The sequence below is a fragment of the Squalius cephalus genome, assembly GCF_949319135.1.
Source record: "Squalius cephalus genome assembly, chromosome: 2".
Lineage (NCBI taxonomy): Eukaryota > Metazoa > Chordata > Actinopteri > Cypriniformes > Leuciscidae > Squalius > Squalius cephalus.
Window position 1 is genome coordinate 21,320,591 of NC_137123.1, and position 25,342 is coordinate 21,345,932.

Here is a 25,342-nt window from a genome sequence, read left to right on the forward strand (position 1 = left end):
CGAGGGGTCATGACGAAGACTACATAAATACTTAAATATATAAATAAAAATAATTCAGTCCACATTAAAATTGACTGTTTATCCAATATTTGCGTTTTTATTCTTATTAGGGTGTCTTGTCAGTAGCTTAGCAACATGCTAATGCTAAACTTGATCGAAAACAGTTCACTATTACTACATTATAATGGACTCTGCATTAGAGTATTTTGATGTAAGCTTACTTGCTTATTTATGCTTTTTAAAAAATCTTGCCATCAGCTTAGCAACATGCACACCTTTATTTAAATCAGTAAATAATAGTTCAGTCTTGTTTAAAAAAAATACTGTTTACTCAATATTTGTGTGTGCTGAGTATTTTAATGCTTATTAGTGTAAGCGTATTTGCTTATAGGAACATATTGTCATTAGCTTAGCAACATGCTAAATACAAACCTCTATTGAAATCAATAAAAACTGTTGTCATATTAAAAAATGTACTGTTTACCTAAAACTTGTGTGTGCTGTTTTGTGCACATTAGAGTTTTTGCTGTAAACGTATTGGTTTATTTATGCTTATTAGAATATCTTGTCATTAGCTCAGCAACATGCATTTATCTGCTTATTTATGCGTTAAAAATGTAGCTACTGTATACTAGACCTACGGAGATCCTAAAGGGACATGGTGATGAAAAAAGAGATGATTTAGGAGAAAAAAAATATTTCAATGCTTTTGCTTGCTAAATCTTTGCATTCGCTTACAAATAACTCACAGGTTTTGTGGGTGAAAGCAAAGTTTCTCAGGGGAAATGCAAAACATTTGCGAGAGAATGCAAATGCATTGATTTTTCTTCCCATCTCATATTTATCACTATGTCCCTTTAGGGGCTCCGTATATACCCAATATTTGTGTGTGCTATGTATTTTTATACCTATTAGAGAACATCCTATCATTTGCTTAGCAACATGCTAATGATACACTAATGAAACCAATAAAAATAGTTCTTAATTTTAGTTCTAAAATTATAAATTCTTATTTAGAAAAAAAAAATGTCTGTTTGCCCAATATGTGTGCTTGGTATTTTTATGCTTATTAGAACACATCATTAGCTTACCAACATGCAAATCTGTGCACATTATGTGAGGAAGTGAAAAATACTATTTATATGATGCAAAGAGCTGAGCGTTCCAAATCAGTTAGTGAGGTTTCGTTTCAGATAGAATGCTGCTCGTGTAGGAAGTTGACAGTGAGCTCACTACACTAGGTTTTGGAATAGAGCCAATGTGGTTTTATGTCAGAAATGGCTAAGAAGCAATTACAGTGTATTGGCTCATAGAACCACCAGAATAAAATGCATTGCACATACGCACAAATCCACAAAAATCCCACATTCCAAAAAAACAAAAACAAAAACGTAACAGAGTGTTGAGGATGGTGACAAGTACACAGTGTCATATATTACACAGCAGTCAACAGCAGACTAGAAAACAAGAGTGCACTACATCTGAGAGAGACAGAGGACTAGAGAGGCAAATAGAGATTGTGTTTGTGTGTGGATTTGTGTGAGTGTTTAGTGCAGAATGAAACAGAAAATTTTCCGTGAAAATAACAGACTTTATTTTATTCCAGAAGGCAAACTGACTTTAGTGCATTGCTGACTGACAGACCTGAATAAACAGAAGAATATACGGTCTATCAGGAGGCGATGATGAGTGAAGAGGGTCCTCGGAGGATTCGGGTGGGCATCAGGACTGCTGTTCCAGGGCTTGAAGTGTCATCCTGTTGTGCTGCTTAAAACTGAAGCCCCCTCCAGTGAATCTGGGGCCGTCCGGACGCTGAGGCTGAATCACAGGCTGTCCTGCCGCCGAGAGATTTCGCTCCTTCTCCCTGCAGAGATGACAGAGAGCAGGACGCACGGTTAGGGGTCGTACACAGGAAGTGTTCTTGAGTTCTGTCGGAATTTGTCCATTCACACATGCATCAGATTTTGTAGCTACTTTGCGTGTTCGTTTTATCAGCGCCTGGCTCAGTTAGGGTCACATTTTAACACTGCTATCTTGAAAAATGTATTTTGAAATGTAATTTTGAAAAATTATATACATTTAGATAAATAAGAAAATAAATAAATCAATTTGATTGTGTGTGTCTAGCCTCAGAATGAGTGTTTCTGTGAATTGCTTTGGATAAAACTATCTCCTATTTAACAGCTGGCTAGTTTTATTTCTCATACTTTTAAATCTGAACATAATATTTCATATTTTCTATTCATTTTAAGTTTTTTAAATTAATTTTCTTCTGCTCACCAAGGCTGTATTTTTTTTATCAAATATACAGTAAGCAGTAATATTGTAAAATATCATTACAATTAAAAATAAATGTTTTCTATTTTAACATAATTTAAAATATAATTTATTCCTGATCAAATCTGAATTGTCAGCATCATTACTCCAGTCTCCAGTCATGATCCTTCAGAAATCATTCTTATCCTGATTTGCTGCTCAAGAAACATTTCTTATTATTATCAGTTTTGAAAACAGTTTTTGATGCTTAAAGGGGTGGTTGAATATGATTTCACTTTTCTAACTTTAGTTAGTGTGTAATGTTGCTGTTTGAGCATAAACAACATCTGCAAAGTTACAACGTTCAAAGCAAAGGGAGATATTTTCTTTTAAAGAAATTGCTTTTTAAGGACTAAAACAAACGGCATTCCTCCCGGGTTAGTGACATCACTAACCCTAGAATTCACATAAACCCACCCCTGGGAACGTGATTTATAGATTATCAAGACAGAATATGCTAATCAATGATTAGAAGACAACTACACATAAGCTACATAAATTCACCAACTAACCATTCAGAAATGGTGTCTACATGTTGTCACTTCTTCTTGAGTCTCTCCATCTTTCTGACTTCGGTTTGAACATAAAAGGCTAAAAGTTTTAGAAATTTTCAGTGCATGTCTGTGTGAGGTAAAAGGACACGAGCTCTTGAAGCTCCGCCCTCTGTGCCGGGAGCAGCAGCTCATTTGCATTTAAAGGAACAGACACAAAACGGTGCATTTGTGACAACTTTAACATGCTATATAAAAATATCTATGGGGTATTTTGAGCTAAAACTTCAAATACACACTCTGGGGACATCAGAGACTTATTTTACATCTTGTGAAAAGGGTATTATATCACCCCTTTAATATTTTTGTGGATTCTTTGATGAACAGACAATTCAAAAGAAGATTGTCTACTTGAAATTTAAATCTTTCATTATAACTATTATAAAAGACTTTACTGTCATATTAGATCAATTTAATGCATTCTTGCTGAATAAAAGTAATAATTCCTGAAGTATATATAAAAGTCAAAATAAAATAAAATAGAACATTGTATTAAATAATAAATAAAAACAGAAAAAAATACATTAAATTGCCTTAAAAAGACTGCTTCATGTGAAAATATATGCAAAAAAATGTAAACACATATGCATTTTAAGTTTTAAAAGGCATCCAATTAAAAGTAGTTCAACACTTATACAGTTCTTCAATGTTCGTTTTAAATCCTGAATGAACCAAACAAAAGAAGTGAGCCGTGGAACAAGCATCTTGAGTGTAACAGGCGTTTACAGAAGCTCCTGTAGCATTAATGTCTTAATTATGGATAACTAGTGACAAGTTGTTAAAACATGTCTTGAGACCTTGAGACGTTCCACTCCGTCTAACTGCAGTTAAACGCAAGAAAGAATCCTGAGTGTACGACCCCTTAAAGTGCAGAAAGATACACGGACGGCTGGGTTTTGTATTATAATCCCGCAGATAAACATCCACTGAGAGGTGAAGTAGCACACATCTAAACAAATCACAAATATATATCAAGCGACGCACGCAAACTGTCTAACACCTACACACAAAAGATCCACACACTCTTTCCATTTCCCAGAAGAAAACATCTGTTACTATCCAGTTCGCTTTCAACTGTGCTCCAGTGATCAAGGATCTCTCGTTCAAAACACTATTATTCTAGAACCTCTCAAACACACACACACACACACACACACACACACACACACACACACACACACACACACACACACACACACACACACACACACACACACACACACACACACACACACACACACACACACACACACACACACAGCTCACTTACATTGTTTGTCCAATACCAAATGCCATCAATTATATTCACTGACTGTGTAATGCAATTTCACAGAGGGGCCGATTAAATAATTTGGCGACAAGCTTTAAACACGAGCAAACACACAGCTCGTCCAACATTTGGAAAACAAAAATGTTGCGAGTAAGATGAAATACGTTGATTCTTGGATGTGGCTCTCGACATCTGTGAACGAGCTGTGACTGAAACTCTCTGTGCTTGACAAGTAGTGTCATTGTTATCTGGAACAAACGGCTTCTGACAATCCGAGGATCGACATGATGATTAACAACCCAGATCCTCGACCAGTAGAAGGGAAGGGATTTGCTCTGCGAAGTCATTATGAATTAGGAAATTACAGGTTTTATTCCTTTTACATGGGGTGAATTGCCATATATAAAACTATCCCTTTAAATGGTGTCTAATAGCAGTTTGTCGCTGGTTTTTATCCTGCTGAAACCCTGCTTTTATCGATGGCCTTCATCTTTTACATCACAAGCAAGACTTGTTGACAGACGCTTGAGCTCACAGGTCTTCCTCGGTGTCAGAGCTGCACACTGACTCAACAGTATTTCCAGCTCTGAATGCGGCGCACTTGAACTAGTTGCTGATATCAGAGAGTCACAGCTGTGCAGCAGGTTAACCGTACATGTCCACTGGTGCGGAGTCGAGCGTGCCTTTCCAATGCATTCTCTGTTGGAGCTGACTCACGCAGGGGATTATGGGATAGACAGCGGGAATGGGGGTGAGGACGTTAAAAAGTCGAGAAATTCTAGAGATGGTGGGTGTCAGCCAATTGCTGTGAGAGGAAGGCTGTGAATTCTGTCATAAGATTTCAAAAATCTGTCTGGGGCTACATTAATCCGGATAGATAGAGTTTTCGTTTCAAAACGCTCTCCTTCCACACTAGCATTTTCAAGAGTTTTCCAAAAGTTTCTCATCCACACTGAAACGTCGGAAAACGCTAAATTCACCTTACAGCGTATGCGTAAACCCCAAGCGGCAACCTTTCGGTCTCTCTCTTAAAGCGTAACTCTCGCCAAAATGCAACCTAGGCTCTTTTTGTTAACCTACCCGAGGCAAACTTTCGTTTAAAAGCATAATTAGAATGGAAATGCCACTTTAAGTTTGACCGTATTTTCGTTTTTGGTCAAATTGCCTTTTGAATGGGAGCGCTATGATAGCATAAAAAAATCGCTATTTTTAAAACACTAAGAAGACTCGACACAACATGAAACTTTGCTCGAAGTATCTCCAGGGACTCTACACATGAACTTCAGCATTGAGAACATTGTTTGTGTACGCTGGCATTTTGTCAGTCAAAAATAGTCGATCTCCGAATGTGCATGAACTGACTCTGAATTTTAGTATTGTTTCTTATATGAGGATACTTTTTCAAATACAAAGTCAATATTGATTTTCACTAACAACAAAACAAATTATCCGTGAATTTATATGGAACTAAGCTTTAGGAGCTTTCCATCTTTACTCTCCTCCCTGTTACGTTGCATTCGGAGATCGACTATTTTTGACTGACAAAATGCCGGCGGACACAGCTACAGTGAGTTGTTCAAAATCTTTCTTTTTAGTAAACTCTGTGTACACAAACAATGTTCTCAATGCTCAAGTTCATGTGAAGAGCCCCTGGTGATACTTCAAGCAAAGTTTCATGTTGTGTCGAGCCTTCTTAGTGCTTCTTATTGGAGTTTTCATTCTAATTATGCTTTTAAACGAAAGTTTGCCTTGAGTAGATTAACAAAATGACGCTAGGTTGCATTTTGGCGAGAGTTACCCTTTAACCAACATGGAAGTGACTTAGAGTGCAATTCATCGACTGGCCGCTAGAGACAGTCAATTTTTTTATAACACATCCATTTAAACTATATTAAGCCTTAAAGTTCTGCATAATTAATGGCGTGACCACTTGAGTGACAGGTGGATATCCACTGCTATCACTACTAGCCGTTTGTCTGCTGTCTGTTAGCCATCACGTCACCTCAGCTAATCCCGCCTCGTTGACCATTTTCGGTTATCTGGGAGTGACGCTCTGTCAAGATGGCGACGGCCGGCTCCGTCCACTTTGGGCTTCAAAAATGCTCTTCAGAAACCTACGGGTGACGTCACGGACACTACATCCATATTTTTTTACAGTCTATGGTAAACCCTCAGCCTATGGTTCACTGAGATGATACAGTCAGAACAAGACATACTCAAGTTATCACGCAATTCTTCTGGCAGGATCATTTTATTTAGCAAAATATTTCACCATTCACTGATGTCTCCAGGTCGCACTTACTCACCATCATATGTTTGGTCTTAAACGCGACTGCTCTCATGTTATGCATCAGGACAGCAAATGCGAGTGAATTTTTTTATCATCTTTGCAGGACTGTGATATGAAGAGTCTGCAAAGTAACATATTTTAGCAACTGTGTGAAAGTGAATAGCACATAAGCACAATACCGGTATAAACATGAATATCTATGGATTCAATATGCATCACATGACTAAACTTACATCGCTTTCAAAAAAAGCTTTGTTTTTGTTGCTAAAAATCAGTGTGGACGGAAGGCCAAAACGGAGAGAAAAAAGATGCGTTTTCAAACGAAAGCGAATTAGTGTGGACAAGGCTCTGGGGTTTCTAAAGAGTTGAAAGCTTAAATCATATGGTAACATAATATTACACTACCTTTCAAAAGTTTGGGGTCGGTACGCTTTTTTAGTAACACTTTTTTAAGTTTCTGTTTGTTAACATTAAAAAATACTTCTAAAGCATGTATTGGTTAATATTAATCTCATTAATATAATCTATTAATGTTAATATTAATCTCAGCATTTACTAAAGATTTTGTGTTGATGTTGAATGTTTTTGAAAGGGAAATTTGTGGATGAAGAAAATTTTCAACAGTCAGTTTTCAGTGTCACTTGATCATTCAGAAATCTTTCTAATGGTGATTTGCTGCTCAAGAAACATTTCTGATTATTATCAGTTGAAAACAACTTTTTTCAGGATTCTTTGATAAACAGAAAGTTCCAGAGAACAGCATTTCTTATTAAATAGAAATATTTTGTTACACTATAAATGTCATAACTGTCACCTTTGATCAATTTAATGCATCCTTGATGAATAAAAGTATTAATTCCTTTTTTTTTATTTTTTTTTTATTGGTAGTGTATTAGATTTCAAATGCAGTTTCACTGTGGCTATAGGTTAAAAAAAAAGAAGAAATTATTTACCAAGATCAAAATTTTTTAATTAAATCAAAATTTGGGTGGGAACCTTAAAATCTAGTGGTGATTAGTGATCCTTGTTGCCAAAAAAGCATACTGATTATTTGTGTTTTCTAATAGTACATAGAAAGATAAGCTAATATTTTTTTTTAAACCTTAAGATATTCAATGAATAAGCTCATACAGAATAAACCCATGAAGAAGAAAAAAACATCTAATTTTTAAGTGTACAACAAGTGTGGTAAATTGGTCTACAGCATACAAGAAATTGAAAAGGATTGACACAAACAGTCAATATTTTTGTCTGTTTTGAATAAAAACACTGCTTTGAATCATTATGGCCCAATTTAACACCTGTTTATTTGTTTCTCTGGTGAAAAACAAGGTGCACCGCAGTGTTCCCGCTCTCCCATGGTCTTTAATTATACGATGGCCCTCCATCACGTTAATCTCATCTATTGTTTATGAAACGTATGATTCATTAATTGCCGGTAATAAATCAATCAGCATGTTTAGCAGAGCTGTAATAATAGCCAATGAAAGTTTAAAAATCAGTGAGTTAGGAATCAGGACATGACCATATTATATGGAATTATGCAGAAAGCAGTTACATTACGTGCAGAGTTTATTCAATACGTCCCCATGCCGGCAGGAATAATAAAGTGGAAGATATGATTATTTGCCTGTCTTTCAAATCAGTCAGCTCACTCCATCTGGCTGATTATACGTCCCCTCTACCACAGTAATTCAATTATGATCTATAGTTCCACGTAGGCAGGCGGAAAGAGAGAAACAGAGAATAAAGTAAAGAGAAGGAGGGAGGGAAGAATGGCCGCTCTAGAAATTATAAATCAATAACAGATGGTGATTTGTGTGTGTGGTTGGAATGTGAAGGTTTTAAATCTTAAGGAGTACAGCAGTGAATATTCCCCTCGCACTTTTTACTTTTCTTTTCATCAGCAGAATGATATCTTCCACCAAACACTTTTCTTTCTCCATACAGCTCAACCTGTGCATGTCCTTTCACTCAAAATATTCTGTTAAATATTTAAAGACTATGAAAAGATGGGAGCACTTATACTGTTGGCGCATATCTTTTCACACCTAGATAGATAATGGATTCATTAAACAAAATTTCTAAAATAGCTCTCAAAAATGTTCTGCTGCAGAAAAAAAAACAAAAAAAAAAAACATGAAATATATCTAGGAATGTGTATGCTGGTAATTTTGAGTCTCTACAGATAAATCAACAGAGCTTGTGTAGTTAGGATGGATTGGGTTCCATTTGTGCTATGTATTTAACATGTATTCCAAAAATAAATAAAAAATGATTAATTTTCAATAAAATGACCTAATAGTTCATTTAAAAACCGCACCCCATCCCACCAACCATTTTTTTGGTAGCATCCCTTTTTTACGAAAGCATGTCAAGTTAGAAATAGTTGGTAACAGTACTATAAGTGTCATGATTCCCTATGTCGCTGATTTTAAGGACTCTTACATGTATTTTGATGTTCTTTTGTCTTGTTTTGCCGGGGTCAGCCCTATGTTCCCACATTTCTAAGAATTTTTTTTTTATGATTTGTCTAAACCCCAGTTACGGGTAGGTTTAGGGGTGGGGTCAGGGGTAGGCCATTTGTGGGAACATTGTCTAAACCCCAGTTACAGGTAGGTTTAGGGGTGGGGTCAGGGGTAGGCCATTTGTGGGAACATTGTCTAAACCCCAGTTACAGGTAGGTTTAGGGGTGGGGTCAGGGGTAGGCCATTTGTGGGAACATAGGGCTGTGGGAACATAGGGCTGTGGGAACATAGACATGCTCCCGTTTTGCCTGTGTTCAGTTCCTGTGTTTCAGTTCCTGTTTCTTGTGTTTCCATTGCGGTCTTGTTAGTTGCCATAGTTATTCATGCTTCATTGATTAGTGTTTAACCTGTTACTCATCATCTTGTGTATTTAAACCCTAAGTCGTATTCAGTTCTTGGTCTTGTGCGTAAGTTTCATGCTGGTGTTTTATGTATGTTTCCTAGTGTTCTGTTATGTATGTTCCCTGTGTTAACATTTTACTTATACATTATTCAAATCAAAAGTTGTATCTGTTAATAATGAATGTAATATTTAACAGACCTGGGCTAGCATGAACTAAAAAATGAACTGTTGTATTTTTATTAAAGTCCCCTGTGGTGTAAATCAAGCTTTTAATGTTGTTTATGTGTCTATGTGGTGTTTTAATATGCTTAAAGACAAACCATGTGCAAATTCATAAGTCAACACCATTGCTGAGTATTTTCTCCTTAAAACTGCATTGACAAAGACAGTCTCAAAAACACGGTTTGAAATCGCTGGTGTTTCTGACGTCACAAACTACCTTGTAACCAATCAGGTCAATATGTGATCGTCAACGAGTGGATCTCTGAGCTGGTGTGAGTGGAGGTGGGGCTAATTTGCATATTCATAGAACAGCGTATACTAAATGAGGCAAGGGTGTAGACTTACATTCAAGCTTTTTTTTCCAAGGAAAAAACTTAAATATGTAATTTTGGTGATCAAAGATGAGTTTTAAGGGATAAAATGATTGACTACAGGGGGACTTTCACTAACGTAAACAAATATTTACAAAATATTGTAACAAATGCATTCGTCACTGTTTTTGTTAGTTATTTCATTAACTACCGTTAACTAATAAGACCTTTAGTGTTACCAAATAGTTTAAACAATTGCAATCAGTCTCAAGGTACCACCACACAATTCCATTCGGTGCTGCTAGTAGCAAAGGAATTATAGCATATTTAATCACAATCCTGTGTGCTTTACTAATAACACCGTTGACCTTGCTGGTTCCGTTGCCATCACGAAATTCTACAAGCCTCCTTGCAAAACTCATAACAAAGAAGCAACCACTCAAGGACGTGTCCGATCCAGCTGTATGAGGTCAGAACAAGACCTCTCATACCGGAGAGCAATTACACGGCTCTCCACGTAGCAGAGGGCTTCAATCCAGCAGACATCGCAACGTGCGCATACTTCAGGAGAGACGTTTTCATATATACTATGGTTTTTCCACTTCCAGAGGTCTACAACCTTCACATAATCCAACGCTGGTGGCAGTTTAATATAGTATTGAGAGTGTTCATGTTGTGCGTGAGCAATCTAACCTTGCTCATGTTTCAGGATTGAATCATTTTCTGGCATTTTAATCAAGTTTGCAACAATCCAACGTATTATTTTTCCTTCTCAACTAATTTCATGTCTTTATGTGTGTCAATGTAAGCAAATCTCCCTTTACAAATAAAATATTTGAAACCGATCCCATTTTAAATGAACTTCACAGAGACGTCAAACAGATCTCTAAAGTCCAGGCAAACAGCCAAACAAATGATTCCTCTTTGAACATCATTGGGAACGTTTCCATCTACTATCAACTGAATACTAATGTAATCAATGTCAATGTCAGATAGACATTGAAAGCTGCCGTCTGTGGAAGGCAATTTCTCCACAGTGCTCAACAGAGGATCATTTGCATTATGTTTTGGCACAAAAACACAGACTTAACTGGAGGTTGTTCTAGACAGACAAAAAACATCTCACCATCTTTCACTTAATCTCACTCAGCTTTTTTTTTCATCTCTCCCATGAGACCATGATCTTTATTGTAATGGCCTAAAAGTGGCTACAGTCACCTCCATGACTCAGCGAATAGCTAGAGCAGGGTTTAAGTAAACTACTCCTTAACCACAAGACTTGGCTAAATACCAAGGTTCCTTCCCTAATTAAAGTGCAAGATGCTGCTTTTCAATCTAGAGACAGTATAGAGACTGTATGGTTAGATACAGTATGACTCACGTTAATGTCATAAGAGGACAGATTCCCCCAGCTGAGACTGGTTCCTCTCAAGGTTTTTCCGTCCATTACCTAAACGGATGACATTCGCCACAGTCACTGGAGACTTTAAGACATTAAGGCATGGTTTGCTGCTTTCAAACTACATATATTGTGAAAATGTACTATACAAATACACATAAATTGGCCTGACCTTAATGCTAGTCCACAAATAAAGACCCAATCCTGCCATCCCAAATTAATTTAAAACTTTCAGGAAATCTACACATATAAAATGATCATTCCTATGTAATGGTTTCATGAGGGTTTTTTTTTACCTGTTTTGTCATTTTTCTTGAAATAAAACGTTTTAGTCTACACTAGCAAAGATGACATCAAAGCTAACAGATGTGGATTCAAAATCACAAAATCTCAAGTACCAATTCATGAAAAAGTCCAGTCAAAGATTACACCATCTCACATCATGCCATGTAGAAAGAAGAATACAAAAAAAGGTCAAGGCTGGTTAGCATATTCCATAGCCAGTTAGCAACTTGTAGATGTTGTAACTTAAAGGTATAGTGGAGGATCTTTCCGAATTTTAGATAAGACCCGCCCTCTCCACTTTTTTAATAAGTTTGATTGATTCACCAGAATGATTGACAATTAGGAGGACCAATAGTATAGGTCATCGGTTCCCAACAGGGGGGTCGCGGCCCACAAGGGGGCCTAAGCAAGCTCTGTGGGGGGTCGCGTTATATTTTGAAAAGTTTTGAGCAAGTCCTTAACTTTTTTCTGTTCAAAATTTATATAATGAGCGAGTTCATCATGAATCCATTTTCCAAACCGTGTTTTTGTCTTATCCTGAATCACTATGGTACACCTATAATAAGTGATTACATTGGTACTATTTTACCCTGGTTCGGATCGCTGCCGCTGCGGAGTAGCCCAGTACCTGCGTGACTCGTCATAGACGCACACAGAGAGAGAAGTAGTTCCGGCTACAATGTTCTTCCGAAAGACGCATTATTCTGTTAATAAACGCATGTTTGTTATCGCTCGCTATAGCGCCAAAAGCCTCAAAAATAAAGCCTCACATTGATAAAGCCTCACAAATAACATGCAAGTATTGTGGCCCCAGACACCAGTCATTTAGTAATAGCCTAAATTCATTCTTGTTTTACCTACACACAAGTGTGAATACTGATATTTTTGTTATTGCATTTAAAATAGGGCAAATTTATAGGCTACTCCTAGGCTTACATTTTTAAATGACAAAGGGCCTACTAATGTTTTTGTTATTGTATTTTCAATATTATAGGCTATTATTTGTGCATAAACATATCTGTTTATAGTAAACATACCATTTGTTTGAAAACAACATATTTTGTCATCCTTGCTGCAAGCTTACAAGAGCGAAAATGTCATTAAATGTGAAGGGGGGCCCTAAAATATTTTCTTGGGAAAAAGGGGGTCTCAGACAAAAAAAGGTTGGGAACCACTGGTATAGGTGATCCACCCGGAAGTAAAAAATCCTCCACTATACCTTTAAAGGGGCATTCCACCCATTTGAACATTGTTTTTTATTTAAAGTGGGTCATATATGTAGTCAAAATGTAAAATAAATTTTGAATTTGGTGCCTTCGTGACCGAGGAAAGACAAAAAATAACTTCAGGACGCATTTGTATGAAAGACAACAACTCCCACAATGCACCACATTGCACAGCTCCGCAAGCCACTCCCACTAATCCAGAAAGCGCATATCTGCCTATAAGAGAAATCACTCTTCCGTCTACAAGGCTAGCTACCACCAGAGCTTGAAATTCATTTCACATTCACACAAAATGTCTAGTTAGTTGGCGAACTCATTAGTGCATTACTCCTCGTTTGTATTTCTTTCGAAAAAGGTGAATTATTGCATGGTACCGGGATGTTCAGTCAGAACATATGCGGTGCGAAACTAGGATAGTTCTCAACACAAACGTCCGTGTCCTCGTCTGATTCAGAGATTTCGTCCAGGAGAAATTGTCATCGTTGAAATTCTTTGCCGCAGACGGACTCTATCTCTGTGTTCGTAGTTGCATCTTACAGTCTATGAGTTGCATAGTGAGATCACCGGCGCCACCAGTCCGCCCTAACTCGAGCCAGTCTGGGCTCCTCGTCCGCGGCAGGCAGGTCTTCTGCCTCGGCTGCTCTTCGCTATAATGCGGCTTGTAAAGGTAGCCACAAACACCTGATTCAAGCATCAGACTTCCGAAATCCTCTTCTTCTATATCATATTGAGCACTCTCCTCCGCTATTGTCATTACTTTACATCTGTCTCCACATCGTCTGTTAGCTTAGCTTCAAACAAGATGGAGGATATTGCTTTCAGTTTCAGAGAGTAAAGTCTCACCCACTGATCTGTAATAGGTCTGTAGCGTGAGCGGGTCCCGCCCCCTGGGAAAGATGAGGAACTAGTGCTTGTAGTCTCAACAGAAATCCCCCCCTCTTACACTTCCTCCTACAATGACGCAAAATGACGATTTTTGCGTCATTGTAGGAGGAAGTGTAAGAGGTAAATAACGGATTTCTCCCGTCTCAGGGGAAAATGAGAGAGTGTTGCACGACCATTCAATAGTATGACTGGGTTTCTAACAATGCAAAGCTTAATGCAAATGGGTGGAGTGTCCCTTTAACTATCTGATTCTAAAAAATCATATATTGTTCACTCACAGGCATTCAAAAGTAGCATGTATTCTGATTAAATGTTTTATTTATTTTTTGCAACCAACATCGAAACCACAAATATTTCATTATAGTAGATGTTTCACCAGTGTTTGATAGGGTGAAATTGACTTTTTTCCATATTTTTTATTTCACGTTGGCATGAAACACAACATGCAACATCTTTTGTACATCCGAGGTTAACTCTGTTTGCATCATTGAATCATTTTCCTGTTATCACTGTAAAGCTGCATTGAAACAATCTGTATTGTATAACGCGCTATATAAGTAAAGATGACTTGACTTGACTTTTCTTTCTGATAGTGATGTATATCCCAGTATAACGGCTTCTTAAATGAGGTTCATTGTTCATGGGGCATTATTGTTTTGATTAAAGATTACGAGAGCACACGCATTATATTGATGCATGGATAAATTATTTAAATAATATACATAGCAACATAAAAAGAAGCAAGAAGTGTAATTTTTTCATGGTAACTAAGTTGTGCGTTTTAATTTTTGTTTTATTTCTGCTTTTTGACACAATAATCTTACCAAGCATAACTCTAATACATCTCACTAAATGATGTTTTCTCACTAAATGAAGTGGAGAGCGCTCAGCAATCAATGGAAAGAGGTATATATACACTCAGCAGTCTCACCTCAATCCATTGACAGTTTAGCAGCATCCCCCCAGCACCCCTTCTCCACACTTCTAGTCCTAAACACTTACATGCGGGGGGAGTACTCTGGGTTCGGGCCGAACTCCGAGCTCGGAGCCCTCCCCCCGGACAGCACGCCAAATACGCATTAAACTTTACCCCCTCAAATTGTATGTAAGTGTGAACTCGTGAACGCATGAATGATGGTTAAACAAAGAAGTTAAATATATCATCGCTGCAAGGCAGAAACCTTTTTAGGAATTTGAAAGCATTGTCGAAGTTGATATTGTGGCTTTATATGTGGTCAGACACTTGCATTTATCATTTTACCAAAATCAAGCTCAAATGGAGTGACAAGGTTTTTGACCAGCGAATATCTGAGAATTTTGGGCATTACGTTTCCATCAACTTGAAGATAATAAAGTTTACTGTAGCTATGTGGGCGCTCAGTTTTTTCTGTCATTTGGCAAAAATATCATGGAGTTATGAGGTTTAGTCACAAGCTCTTTTTAATACTTTTCATTGGTTGGATATTTGCACAACCCACAGATAGATGTAAAGGGTGACCAATAGTAATGGTATCTGAAAAAAATAAAAATGACGAAATATAGAGATACGAGGTTTCGCCCGCCGCAACGATATTTATACAATCCACATATTAAAAATATGTTAAGTTGATCAGATTTACACATGAACAGTCCTGTGTCGATGTTGTCAGGTGGCGTTATTTGCAAACCCACAATGTGCATGTCATACGGACTATCGCTCAGAGATTTTTATAAACATGAAATCAAATTTTTATGGCAGCTGACAGCTGAATTAATCACAGAAAAGGTGCACTTGCATAGTGGGAACTAACAAAACTGTGGCATCTGTAAGTTTAACAAGGAAGAAATTCTCATTCAAAACCTCCCGACTTCGCTCTCAACCAAACCTCCACAAGATATTTCCAGTCAGTAAGCGCTCACTCAACTATGAGCCAAGAAGTTATTCCTGAAGGTTTGTATTTGCGTATTTGCTTATATGCACGCTGAGTGTTTCTGCACCTTGTCTCGCTTGATCGACTCTCATTACTGCCTCGTTTGCATCGCACCTCATAAACATGGCTACCGATGCTGCCCGTCTCATTCGCTACCCAGAATGCAATAATCCACATGTCCTCATTTGCATGCAATTTATTGTGAACTTGTCAGCACCTTGCTTGCCTCCTGTCTATTCTCTCATTTCAAATGAAGGCATCAAGACACCATCGCTCAACGTACGTCATCTGAAACAGAGAATTTACAAACCAAGCCAGCTGTGATTACATTTCTCTCGGTTCCGTACAGCAAGCAAGGGGGGAAAAGTCTGAAAATGAATGATTTGATGACAGGCAGCATTAAAGATCCAGTCTGAAAGTTAAAATGATTTGTTTGCTTTGCAGTGGTTAGCGAAATATTGATGGCTTGTAATAAAATGCTGTCTAGGGACACAGAGCCGTTAATTGACACCGCCAGTTCTTCAGGTCAATTTTAGCTCTGCTGAGCTCTAATTTAAAATAAATCTTTTGGTATCATTATTTCACTGTCCCAAAACCCCAAAATTCAAAACAAAACAAAACAAAAACATCTAGAACATCAAGCAGTGCCATTAAAATATTCTTAATTGCTATCGATTTCTTATGTTTTGTAGTTCTGACATTTATTGTAAACAGCCTTCGTTTCTATAGAAGAGAGAGAAAAAAGTATGGACTATTTTAATGTGTGGTCTCTTAGGTTTTAATCAATCAATAAATTGGGGGTGTGGAAGAAATGTTATCTTTAAGATGTGTGTGACCATCATATGACAGTAAAAGAGCACACACAAACCTTATTCTAATATGGAATTGTATTGGAATGGTGACAGGAGGGCCTCCACTCAAGGATAAAGTATGATGAACAAGTCTAAGAATGTTCCACGTATGGTTGAAAATACCATTATTGGCCTAGAAAGATAACATTCTGGGAGTCAAGACTATAAAGGAAAAAGGATGCCCTCCCTTCACTGTCACACTCTGCAGCCACTGTGACTATATGACTGCTGACCTTTTCTTGCAAGAAAATAAACCTCATCAAAGACAATTGGAAATGTGTGTCTCTTATTCAGTGATATAATTTTGTTTGCCACCACAGGGGAAAAAAGCTTGAAGCTTATTACGTGCTTTCCCTAGGAGAGAGGAAGGAAGCAAACAGTGTGTATTTGCTTTGCTCTCAAACGTGTTCTTTATGGTTCTATAAATGTAGTAAAAAAAGAACATTCGATTGACTATTAATCCCGTGAGGTACCACGGTTCAGTATGAAATGAAGGCTTAGTCACTCACTCCCCTTATGATTAGTTATTGCAATATTTAATTTGCACTTAAATGTCCAATGAGGAAATTAAATTTGTAGGGGGCCACTAATGGAAATAATGGCACTTGACAGCATTATTCTAGTCTTGCCCTATATAGTTGTTTTTGGTGGTGTTGGTTTTATTGAATCATTTCATGCTGAGATGTTTGTCATTTAAAAAGTTTACTTTTTGTGCTTATTGTAATGCTTTTTTTTATTTGAAAGCATTTTAGGCTCCATTTCTTGTATTTGTATGCTACAGTATACAATTTCATTATTATTATTATTATATTGTAGTTGTTTTGTATAATTATTAACTCTACAATCCACAATGCAACACCAACAGTGCAATATAATGTACAGTAACACTTTACAATAAGGTTCATTAGTTAACAACCTTAGATAACATGAACTAAGACTGAACAATAGTTCTTCAGCATTTATTAATCTTAGTTAATATTAATTTTAACATTTACTAATACGTTAATAAAATCAAAGGTTGTATATGTTAACATTAGTTAATGTACTGTGAACTCACATGAACAAACAATGAACAGTTATATTTGTATTGACTAACATTAACAAAGATTAACAAATACTGTGATAAATGTATTGCTCATGGTTATTTCATGTTAGTTAATACATTAACTAATTAACCTTATTGTAAAGAGTTACCCAATGTAATTACACTTTCTGTTCTGAGCATGTGATGCACTGGTCAAGTCAAGTCACCTTTATTTGTTATAGTGCTTTATACAATAGAAATAGTTTCAAGCAGCTTCGTAGTAATAAACAGGAAAGTAGTAGAATTAATGATGCAAACATAAAATATGAGACAAACTCAAGTTCCGCTGTAAAGCAGCTGTAGCAAGATAATAGTGTCATTATTCAGCTCAATTCAATTCAGTCTTGACTCAATTCAGTTCAATAACTGTGTAAAGTTCATTCATTATGAAACAAGTTCAATTCAGCTCTAAGCAGCTCTACTGAAGACAATAGTGTCGCTATTCAGCTTCAGCCAGTTCAATGCTGATTAAATTCAGTTCAATAACAGTGTCGATGTTGCAAACTTCGAAAAAAAAAAAAAATTGATTCAGCTATAAGGGGGAAGACAATAATGTCATTATTTAGCTCAGTTCAGTTCAAGTATTGTTCTCATCCGATAGCGTTAGTGCAGTCAAATCAGTAATATTGCTGAAAATTAAGTGCTCCCAACTAAGCAAGACAAAGGTGACAGGCAAGGAACCAAAATTCCATCAGTTGACAGAAATGGAGAAAAAATACCTTAGGAGAAATCAGGGGAGCAGCTCTTCTCGGGACTAGATGACCTACATTGGTCCACTGTGAGGGCATCAATTTGATAAAGTCATCGATGCAATGAAAAAAAATGGCTGTACATCAGATACTGAAACCCTTCTTCAAAATACAGACAAATGGGAAGATACTAGCTGATTTTCAGAGACACCTCCAGGGTGCTATTAGAGTAGGTTTGTATATCATTCATGTCTGTGGGTGGCTAGCTTAGTCCTGACATGGCACAAGCTCGCCAAGCCTTCATGTTTCCCAAGATGTATAAAAAAACAGTACTATTGTGTGGTTAAAGCAGTTAATCCAAATGTCCTGAGCGAGCCAAAATGGCTTCCGGAGTTTTGGAGCAGATGGAGCCAGTTACCACACCTCAGTGGAGCTGAAGCACACAAGCAGAGAGAACAGAAAGGGTTGGTCGAGATTAAGTTTTAAATGGTCTGTGAGCACATCTGAAAAGCAATGGGGAGAAAATGAAAAAAAAAGGGAGACAAAAGAAATTTAATGGAAAACAATAGCATGAAGCGTAAAGCTTTTAAGTGAAAGATGGAGAATAAAACCCAACAGGACAAGAAAGAATATAGAGCAGTAAACACACTTGAACCTCTCAAAACAAAAATATAGAAGCTTTAGCTTCTGCTCTGTGCTGACAGATTATTTGATAGAGGGGAAAGGCTGGGGCAACTTCTTTTTTTTTTTATCTAAAATTAATTAGGGGAATTTCATTTGCTCTTGAAATCAACCATGCAGTCATTAACATTAGGAGCAAAATTACACAGCGCCATGCTTTTGATCAGCAAGAGACTGCTTTTAGGAACAAAGGGAGTGTGATTCATTTACTTCATAATGCCATTGTCGATTCTTTGAAATGTCATTCACAACATATGCGCAAGAGTTCAGTTGTTTTTCACCAAACCCTCAAAAACCAAAACATATAAATGTGTAAATGCATAATTCAGAGGATATTTTTCCAATGCAACACCATTAATGACTACATACTACACTCAATAAAGGTTCCTATATGATATTCGCAGCGGTACCATAGAAGAACCATTTTTGGTTCCACAAAGAACCTTTCTGTGAAAAGTTCTTAAAAGAGCTTTTTTTTTCTTAGTGTAAAGAAATTTGAATAATCTAAAGAACCGGTTTTTTTTTTTTTTTACTCTAAAGAACGTTTTGTGCAATGGAAATATTCAATGGATGCTAAAGGTTATACATGGAACCATTGATACAGTCAGTTCTGAAGTCTTGAAATTAGGATTAAAAACTACAATTTAAATGCAAATAAAAAAGAAAGTTTTAAGATTCTGTACAATTTAAAACAAAGTAATGTTATGATGTCAAAAGAAAAAGATATATTGAAGATTCTGCTCTATTTCTAGGTCACTAGTCAAATGTAATTTATACATGTCAGCGAGAGTGCTGGTGCTGTTAAAGCAAAACCAAATACTAAGAAATACTGAGAAAATCATGTTCATTTTTCAGTCCAACTCTGCACTCCATTTTTATGCTGATAATATTATTTGCAATGGGGAAAATGTGTTAAATGGACCCTTTTCACTGTGATGATGTGTTTTAACAATCATCAGCATCATAAATCCTGCAACGTTTTTTAGATTTTCATTGTTATAATTTTTTATCTACATTTATAACACTATACATTGTATTATACAACGCTATCTCACGACCAATTCGTACGAATTCGTACGAGTGATAAAAAAGTGGCTAATTCGTACGAATTCGTACGACCTCACTCGTACGAATTTGTACGATTTGTCTAAACCCACGTAATGGGTAGGTTTAGGGGCGGGGTCAGGGGTAGGTCATTCGTATGAATTCATACGAATTGGGCAATTCGTAAAATATGTACGATTTAGCAAAAATCGTACGAATTCGTACGAGTGAGGTCGTATGAATTCGTACGAATTAGCCACCTCGTAGAATTAGTACGAATTGCCGTGAGATCAGGCTGTATTATATTACCTTTGCATCAAATTACAAAAAAACCTAGTTAAACCTAGCGGCTGTGGGAGTGATCGCTCAATCGCTCTCTATTATTTTACTCTTTTCGAAAGTCGTCAAAAACACTATTGAGTGTTTCTTTTGCTATTTGAGCAATTGGGAACACACACAAAAAAACATATTTAATGTAGTCTCTCCGCTATAGAAGTTTACCCGACCAACCCTCTACGGACACACTGAAGCTCAAGTCGCCATTGGCTAGTAAATGTTCTTTATTTTACTCGCCAGACTAAGACAAGTAAACAGTAGGCCTGGGACAATAAATCTATGCATCGTGAATCGAGAATTGATTCTATTTTGATTCTGAGATTTTCCAAACGCATTGCGATTCTCTCTCGAATCGATTCTGAGCTTAGTTTTTAACGGCAGATGACACCGCGTGCTTTAGAAACAGCCGTACTCTACTTGCTTCCAATGCGTTACACACGCCACTAGAACCTTCTATAAAATAACCATTCTTAAAGTTCGAAAAGTTTGAAGCGAATTACAAGGGTGTTTGCAGTGGGCTGTTTACATTAATATTGCATCATAAAAGCATTCTGAAGTGCAAGTAGATTCTCAGGCTCTTCAGCACTCTTCTTCGTGAGCATTTGAACTCATGAAAGACATCTCAAACATGTGCAACTGAAAAACGTTCATGACGATACAGCACTGGCCCGATCGGGAATCAATCAAACTATGGCCCTGTCCCAAATGGCACCCTAAGCACTCGCGGTCTTCCTACGAGTCCGCACTTTCATGACGTTGGGAAGACTGTCCAGTGAGGGCTTGGCAAAAGTGTGCATTGAGGGCGCATATCGACCGAAAAGGGGGCGCTTGTGAGCACCCTTCTGAAACCTAAAATAACAAATGGGACACCCTACGATCTCATGGACTTAACGGGCATAACGGGTAATTCCACAACACCGAAAGTGCATATGCAGTGTGTCATCTCAATCACAGGCGAGTAAAATTATACTAGCTATTGGCTAATTAAAGACATTTTTTAGTCGCCAAGCATGAAATCTGGTCACATTTGCGAGTGAGTGAGGGAGTGACTGAGTGAGAGGGTTGACGACTTCCGCTTCTGAGAAACCCGGAAATGTGAAAAGTCAATTAGATCAAATTATTTTTGCTAACAGTCAGGCTTTTGAACCCCACTGCATTAGGCTTAATGGCAATACACTGGTCAGTTACACATACACCAAGGTCCTGCATTATTTATTCAACCTTTTAACCATCAATATCCCTCCGTTGACTCATTTTGACCCATCTAAATCTATTCATTGATGTTGCTATAATTGCTACTTTAAGCACGAAAGATTTTCTGCATTACGAATGTAGACAGGAAGGGTTGCAACATGTGCTAACCAGAAAGGTTAAAACAAGCAAGGCAAGCAGATTTCTACCCCCTTGATGCCACGCGAACGTGTTCATCTCATCTTCTGCCTTAATTAAAATAACTCGACCATCCTTGCCTCCTTCAATATGCTGAAAATGTTGTCTAAAAACTTTGAATGCTTATATCTTCTAAATGCGAATTTTGTCAATGTTTTGGAGCACAATAGCTTATAGATAACAGTAAGGTTAACATATTCATACTAAAAGCCCCAAAAATGGCGACTTTAAACTAAGGTCAGGTTACCTTAGAAAAAAGTAGTTGGCTAAAAGTTACTAACAAAAAATAGATAAATACTTTAAAGCTACAATCACTCTGTAACACTTGCTAGCACAGTGTTTTTAACTACATACACGGTGATTTTGCTTAAACCTTAATATCAATCAATCAATCATTCTCCAATCACCACAATTCAATGTAGCCAAGATTCAGTTACATATCAAGGTGCTTTTCTTAAATCACAGAGCTGTTTCAATTCACCTGTCTTGTCTCAAATGAACAGCAAATCACTTTATTTGCTTTCCTTAAATATCTCTGTCCTTCAGCTAAATGCCTTCATCCTTCTTCTGGTGTGAAGAAAACAAGACCTTCTCCATTACTTATGAGTGACTAGTTTTACTTGGTGTGAAAACACCGATGTGGGATTTGTGTAGAATTAAGTCATTGGTCTGAGCTCACGAGATGTCAGAGGGAAAAAAGGAAATCAATATCCTGCCCATCAGCAAGGCTTAAGTGTAATGTTTAAACGTGCAGCCAGGAGAATTCAAAACAGAGGAGGAAGTGATGTCTGCAGTTGACCCAGACAAACGGTTCAAGGCTGTATATGTTACAAACAAGACAAAAGACATGAGCTCCGAAAATGATTTTTGGTCTACTTAGTCTACTTAGTAAATATTGTTGGACGTTTTTATGAGAAACAGATCGCAAGAAAATGATGTTAACTATATGACACCTTGGTAAAATGGACATGGTAATCGCATTTCATTACCTTATGAATATTATATCTGATAAATATGCAAACTGTTTTCCTGGACAGGATAGCGGGAGACTTCTGAAATATGAGCCAAATGTCATGGTACATTACATCATCAGCCTTTCACAAAGTTTATGAAGCCAAAAAGGAATCAGATTTATTGTATATCTAAAAACACATTCAAAGCTCATATATTTAGTGCCTTCTGTTTAGATTTCCCAGACCTGCTGGTTTCAAATAAATGCAGTTCTTTTGAGCTCAAAGAATCTTGAAGAAATATCACTGTTTCCACAAAAAACATTGCTAATAATAAGAAGCAGCCTGGGTGAGAATAAGAAACTTATTTTTAAAAACATTTAAACATCTTTACAACCCTAAACTTTTTTTCAATGGTAGTGTAACTATTTCTTTTTCATTACTATGATTAATAGACAGATCAAACACAGAGAATAAATCTACTGTGAGGACTGATGGAACTTTTATCCGAGAAAAGTAAATCATTAAACTCAGCTTATATATCTCAATTAGAAATCAAGTCATTCTCTGGGATTCAGTTATGAAATTGTAGATCACCAGAGATGACGGATGCTATTTAATTTTCCTCTTATTAAGACACCACGCAAAGGCAACCAGGCATTTTCCTAAGACTCCTACTGGTCCACCAACAAATCATTAACATGCAGTGGAACATTCTGTGGTGTTACAAGAAGTAAGGCAGTTGCGCTTCAAAACCAGATCCATGCAATCTGTATCTGTTGTCATAGATGTGTCAACCTCTAACAAAAAATGTCAGCTGCGTCTCATCTTGAAGGATGTGTTCTCCAAAGGTCGCATTTGTTGGTCGACATTCGTCATAAAGGGTTCCTCATTTCAGTAAAGTAACCATTATATTCCAAAGTCTTCAGAAAATTATAACAATATGGTTCACAGGGAATAACCGTCAATTTTATGATGGTTACTTTTCTGAAAGAAGACAGAAACATGTGCTGTGTAATTGCCTTATTTAATGAAACACGTGCAGAACTAATTTATGTTTGAATCATTGTAAAAAATATTCTTATGTAAATTGTACCGGTCCATTAACATAAGAATGGCTTCACATGCAGATTTCCTCTGCTCGTGTTTCACGAATGAAGGCCCTAAGAGTGTGTTCTGAATGGAAATAGTTCTGGATGTGACTTGAATAGTTGTGATAATTGTATATTTGGGTAACCGTAGTGGTTAGCATATTGCAAACATAAAAATCAATGCTCTCTTAAGCAAGTGCTTTAGAAAATAAGACTCCCCAGGTTAAACAACAGACATGCTTGCAAAATACCACACGATTAGTCATAATTTCATTCGATCGAAGGCCAATAGCAGTGGAACTTGGCAGGGTCCTACTAATCAGCGCTTTTCTCTGAGTAACACATCCCGGCTTTGCGTCGCTCTATAATTTTCGGTGTCACAATTTGCTCCCAAGAACACAGAGTCGAAATGAGAGAAATCTTTCCAATTCACTGGCTCATTGATTTCTCTCCAGCTCCAAATGCCTTTTTCCTTTCTCACCGTTATTTGAGGTATCATTTTCATCCGTGTCAGATGCTGCCGTTCATGTCTTCTTGTTGGCAATACTGAAGGTCATTTTCTGTCAGTGCCATGAAATATATGGATACACAGACACCATGCACATACAAACACTATGAGAGCTTTCTGCTGGTCTGACTAAAACGGTGGATATAATGTTACATTTTATGCTGATCTGGGATTAACGTCCTCCACCTGAATCCACATGCACTCACACTGAAATCCTGACACAATGCTATTTTTAAATGCTTACTAATCCTCATTTATGGTGCCTGATGCTTTTAAAGGGGTAGTTCACCCAAAATTGAGAGGTCACTATTCTGCCAGAACTTGACTCGCGTACCACCGTTTCCGGAAGCCAGTGATTATAGTTTCTAAAGTTATAAATATGGATATTTTTCTTACAAAAACCCATCGCTTTGCTTCGGAAGGACTTTATTAACCCCCTGAAGGCGTATGGATTACTTTTATGATGGATGGATGCGCTTTTTGGAGCTTCTAAAAGCTCTAATCACTCCCATTATAAACCTGGGAAGAGCTCGGATAATTTTTAATATAACTCCGATTGTGTTTGGATGAAAGAAGAAAGTCATATACACCTAGGATGGCTTGAGGGTGAATAAATTATGGGATCATTTTTGGGTGAACTAACCCTTTAAGCATTAAAAAGTTGTTCTTCTGTGTTACACAGAAGAAAGAAAGTCATACAGGTTTAGAAGAATTGTAATTTTTGGGTTAACACCCTTCTTTCTCACCTGTACTCCTGGTCTTTCCGTTTCTGTGCGAGGTATTTTTTCTTGACATCCTGGAGTTCATGTGCCAAACGTTCGATTTCATACTTGTAGTCTTCTGCTTGGGACTCGTGCATGTTGAGCTCAGCTGTTAGGGCCTGTAGAAGAAATGAGGTTGGAGATGAAAGCAGTTTCATGTCAATGCTTGTATTGTTCAACTGGATTTAGAAAGTAATTTGTGGCAACTTAGTAATGCTATACTTTCTTTTTAGAGAAAGTAATATAAGTAATCTAAAAATACACTGTTGAAGACGTTATTAATAGCTAGAAATTAATTACTGAACAACACCTCATAACCATGATAAAACATTAAAAGTAGATAATAGCTTTTATATCCACCGCTTTGGTGCTCCCAGTTATGTTGCACACCATCTAAATATTGCAAAGCATCTAAGAGCCCA

At 37.1% G+C, this 25,342-nt stretch overlaps 1 protein-coding gene across 1 annotated transcript in view; it reads right to left on the bottom strand.

Moving 5' to 3' along the window:
- Positions 1-1,510: 1,510 nt before the first annotated feature.
- Positions 1,511-25,342, bottom strand: part of cfap58 (cilia and flagella associated protein 58) — a 117,691-nt gene continuing 93,859 nt past the window's right edge. Inside the window, exons 17-18 of the mRNA XM_079864642.1 lie at positions 24,906-25,039; positions 1,511-1,864 (exon numbers count right to left, since the gene is read on the bottom strand). Coding sequence (XP_079720768.1) covers positions 1,723-1,864; positions 24,906-25,039 — 276 coding nt within the window. The 3' untranslated portion in view covers positions 1,511-1,722. The remainder of the gene's footprint in view (positions 1,865-24,905; positions 25,040-25,342) is intronic.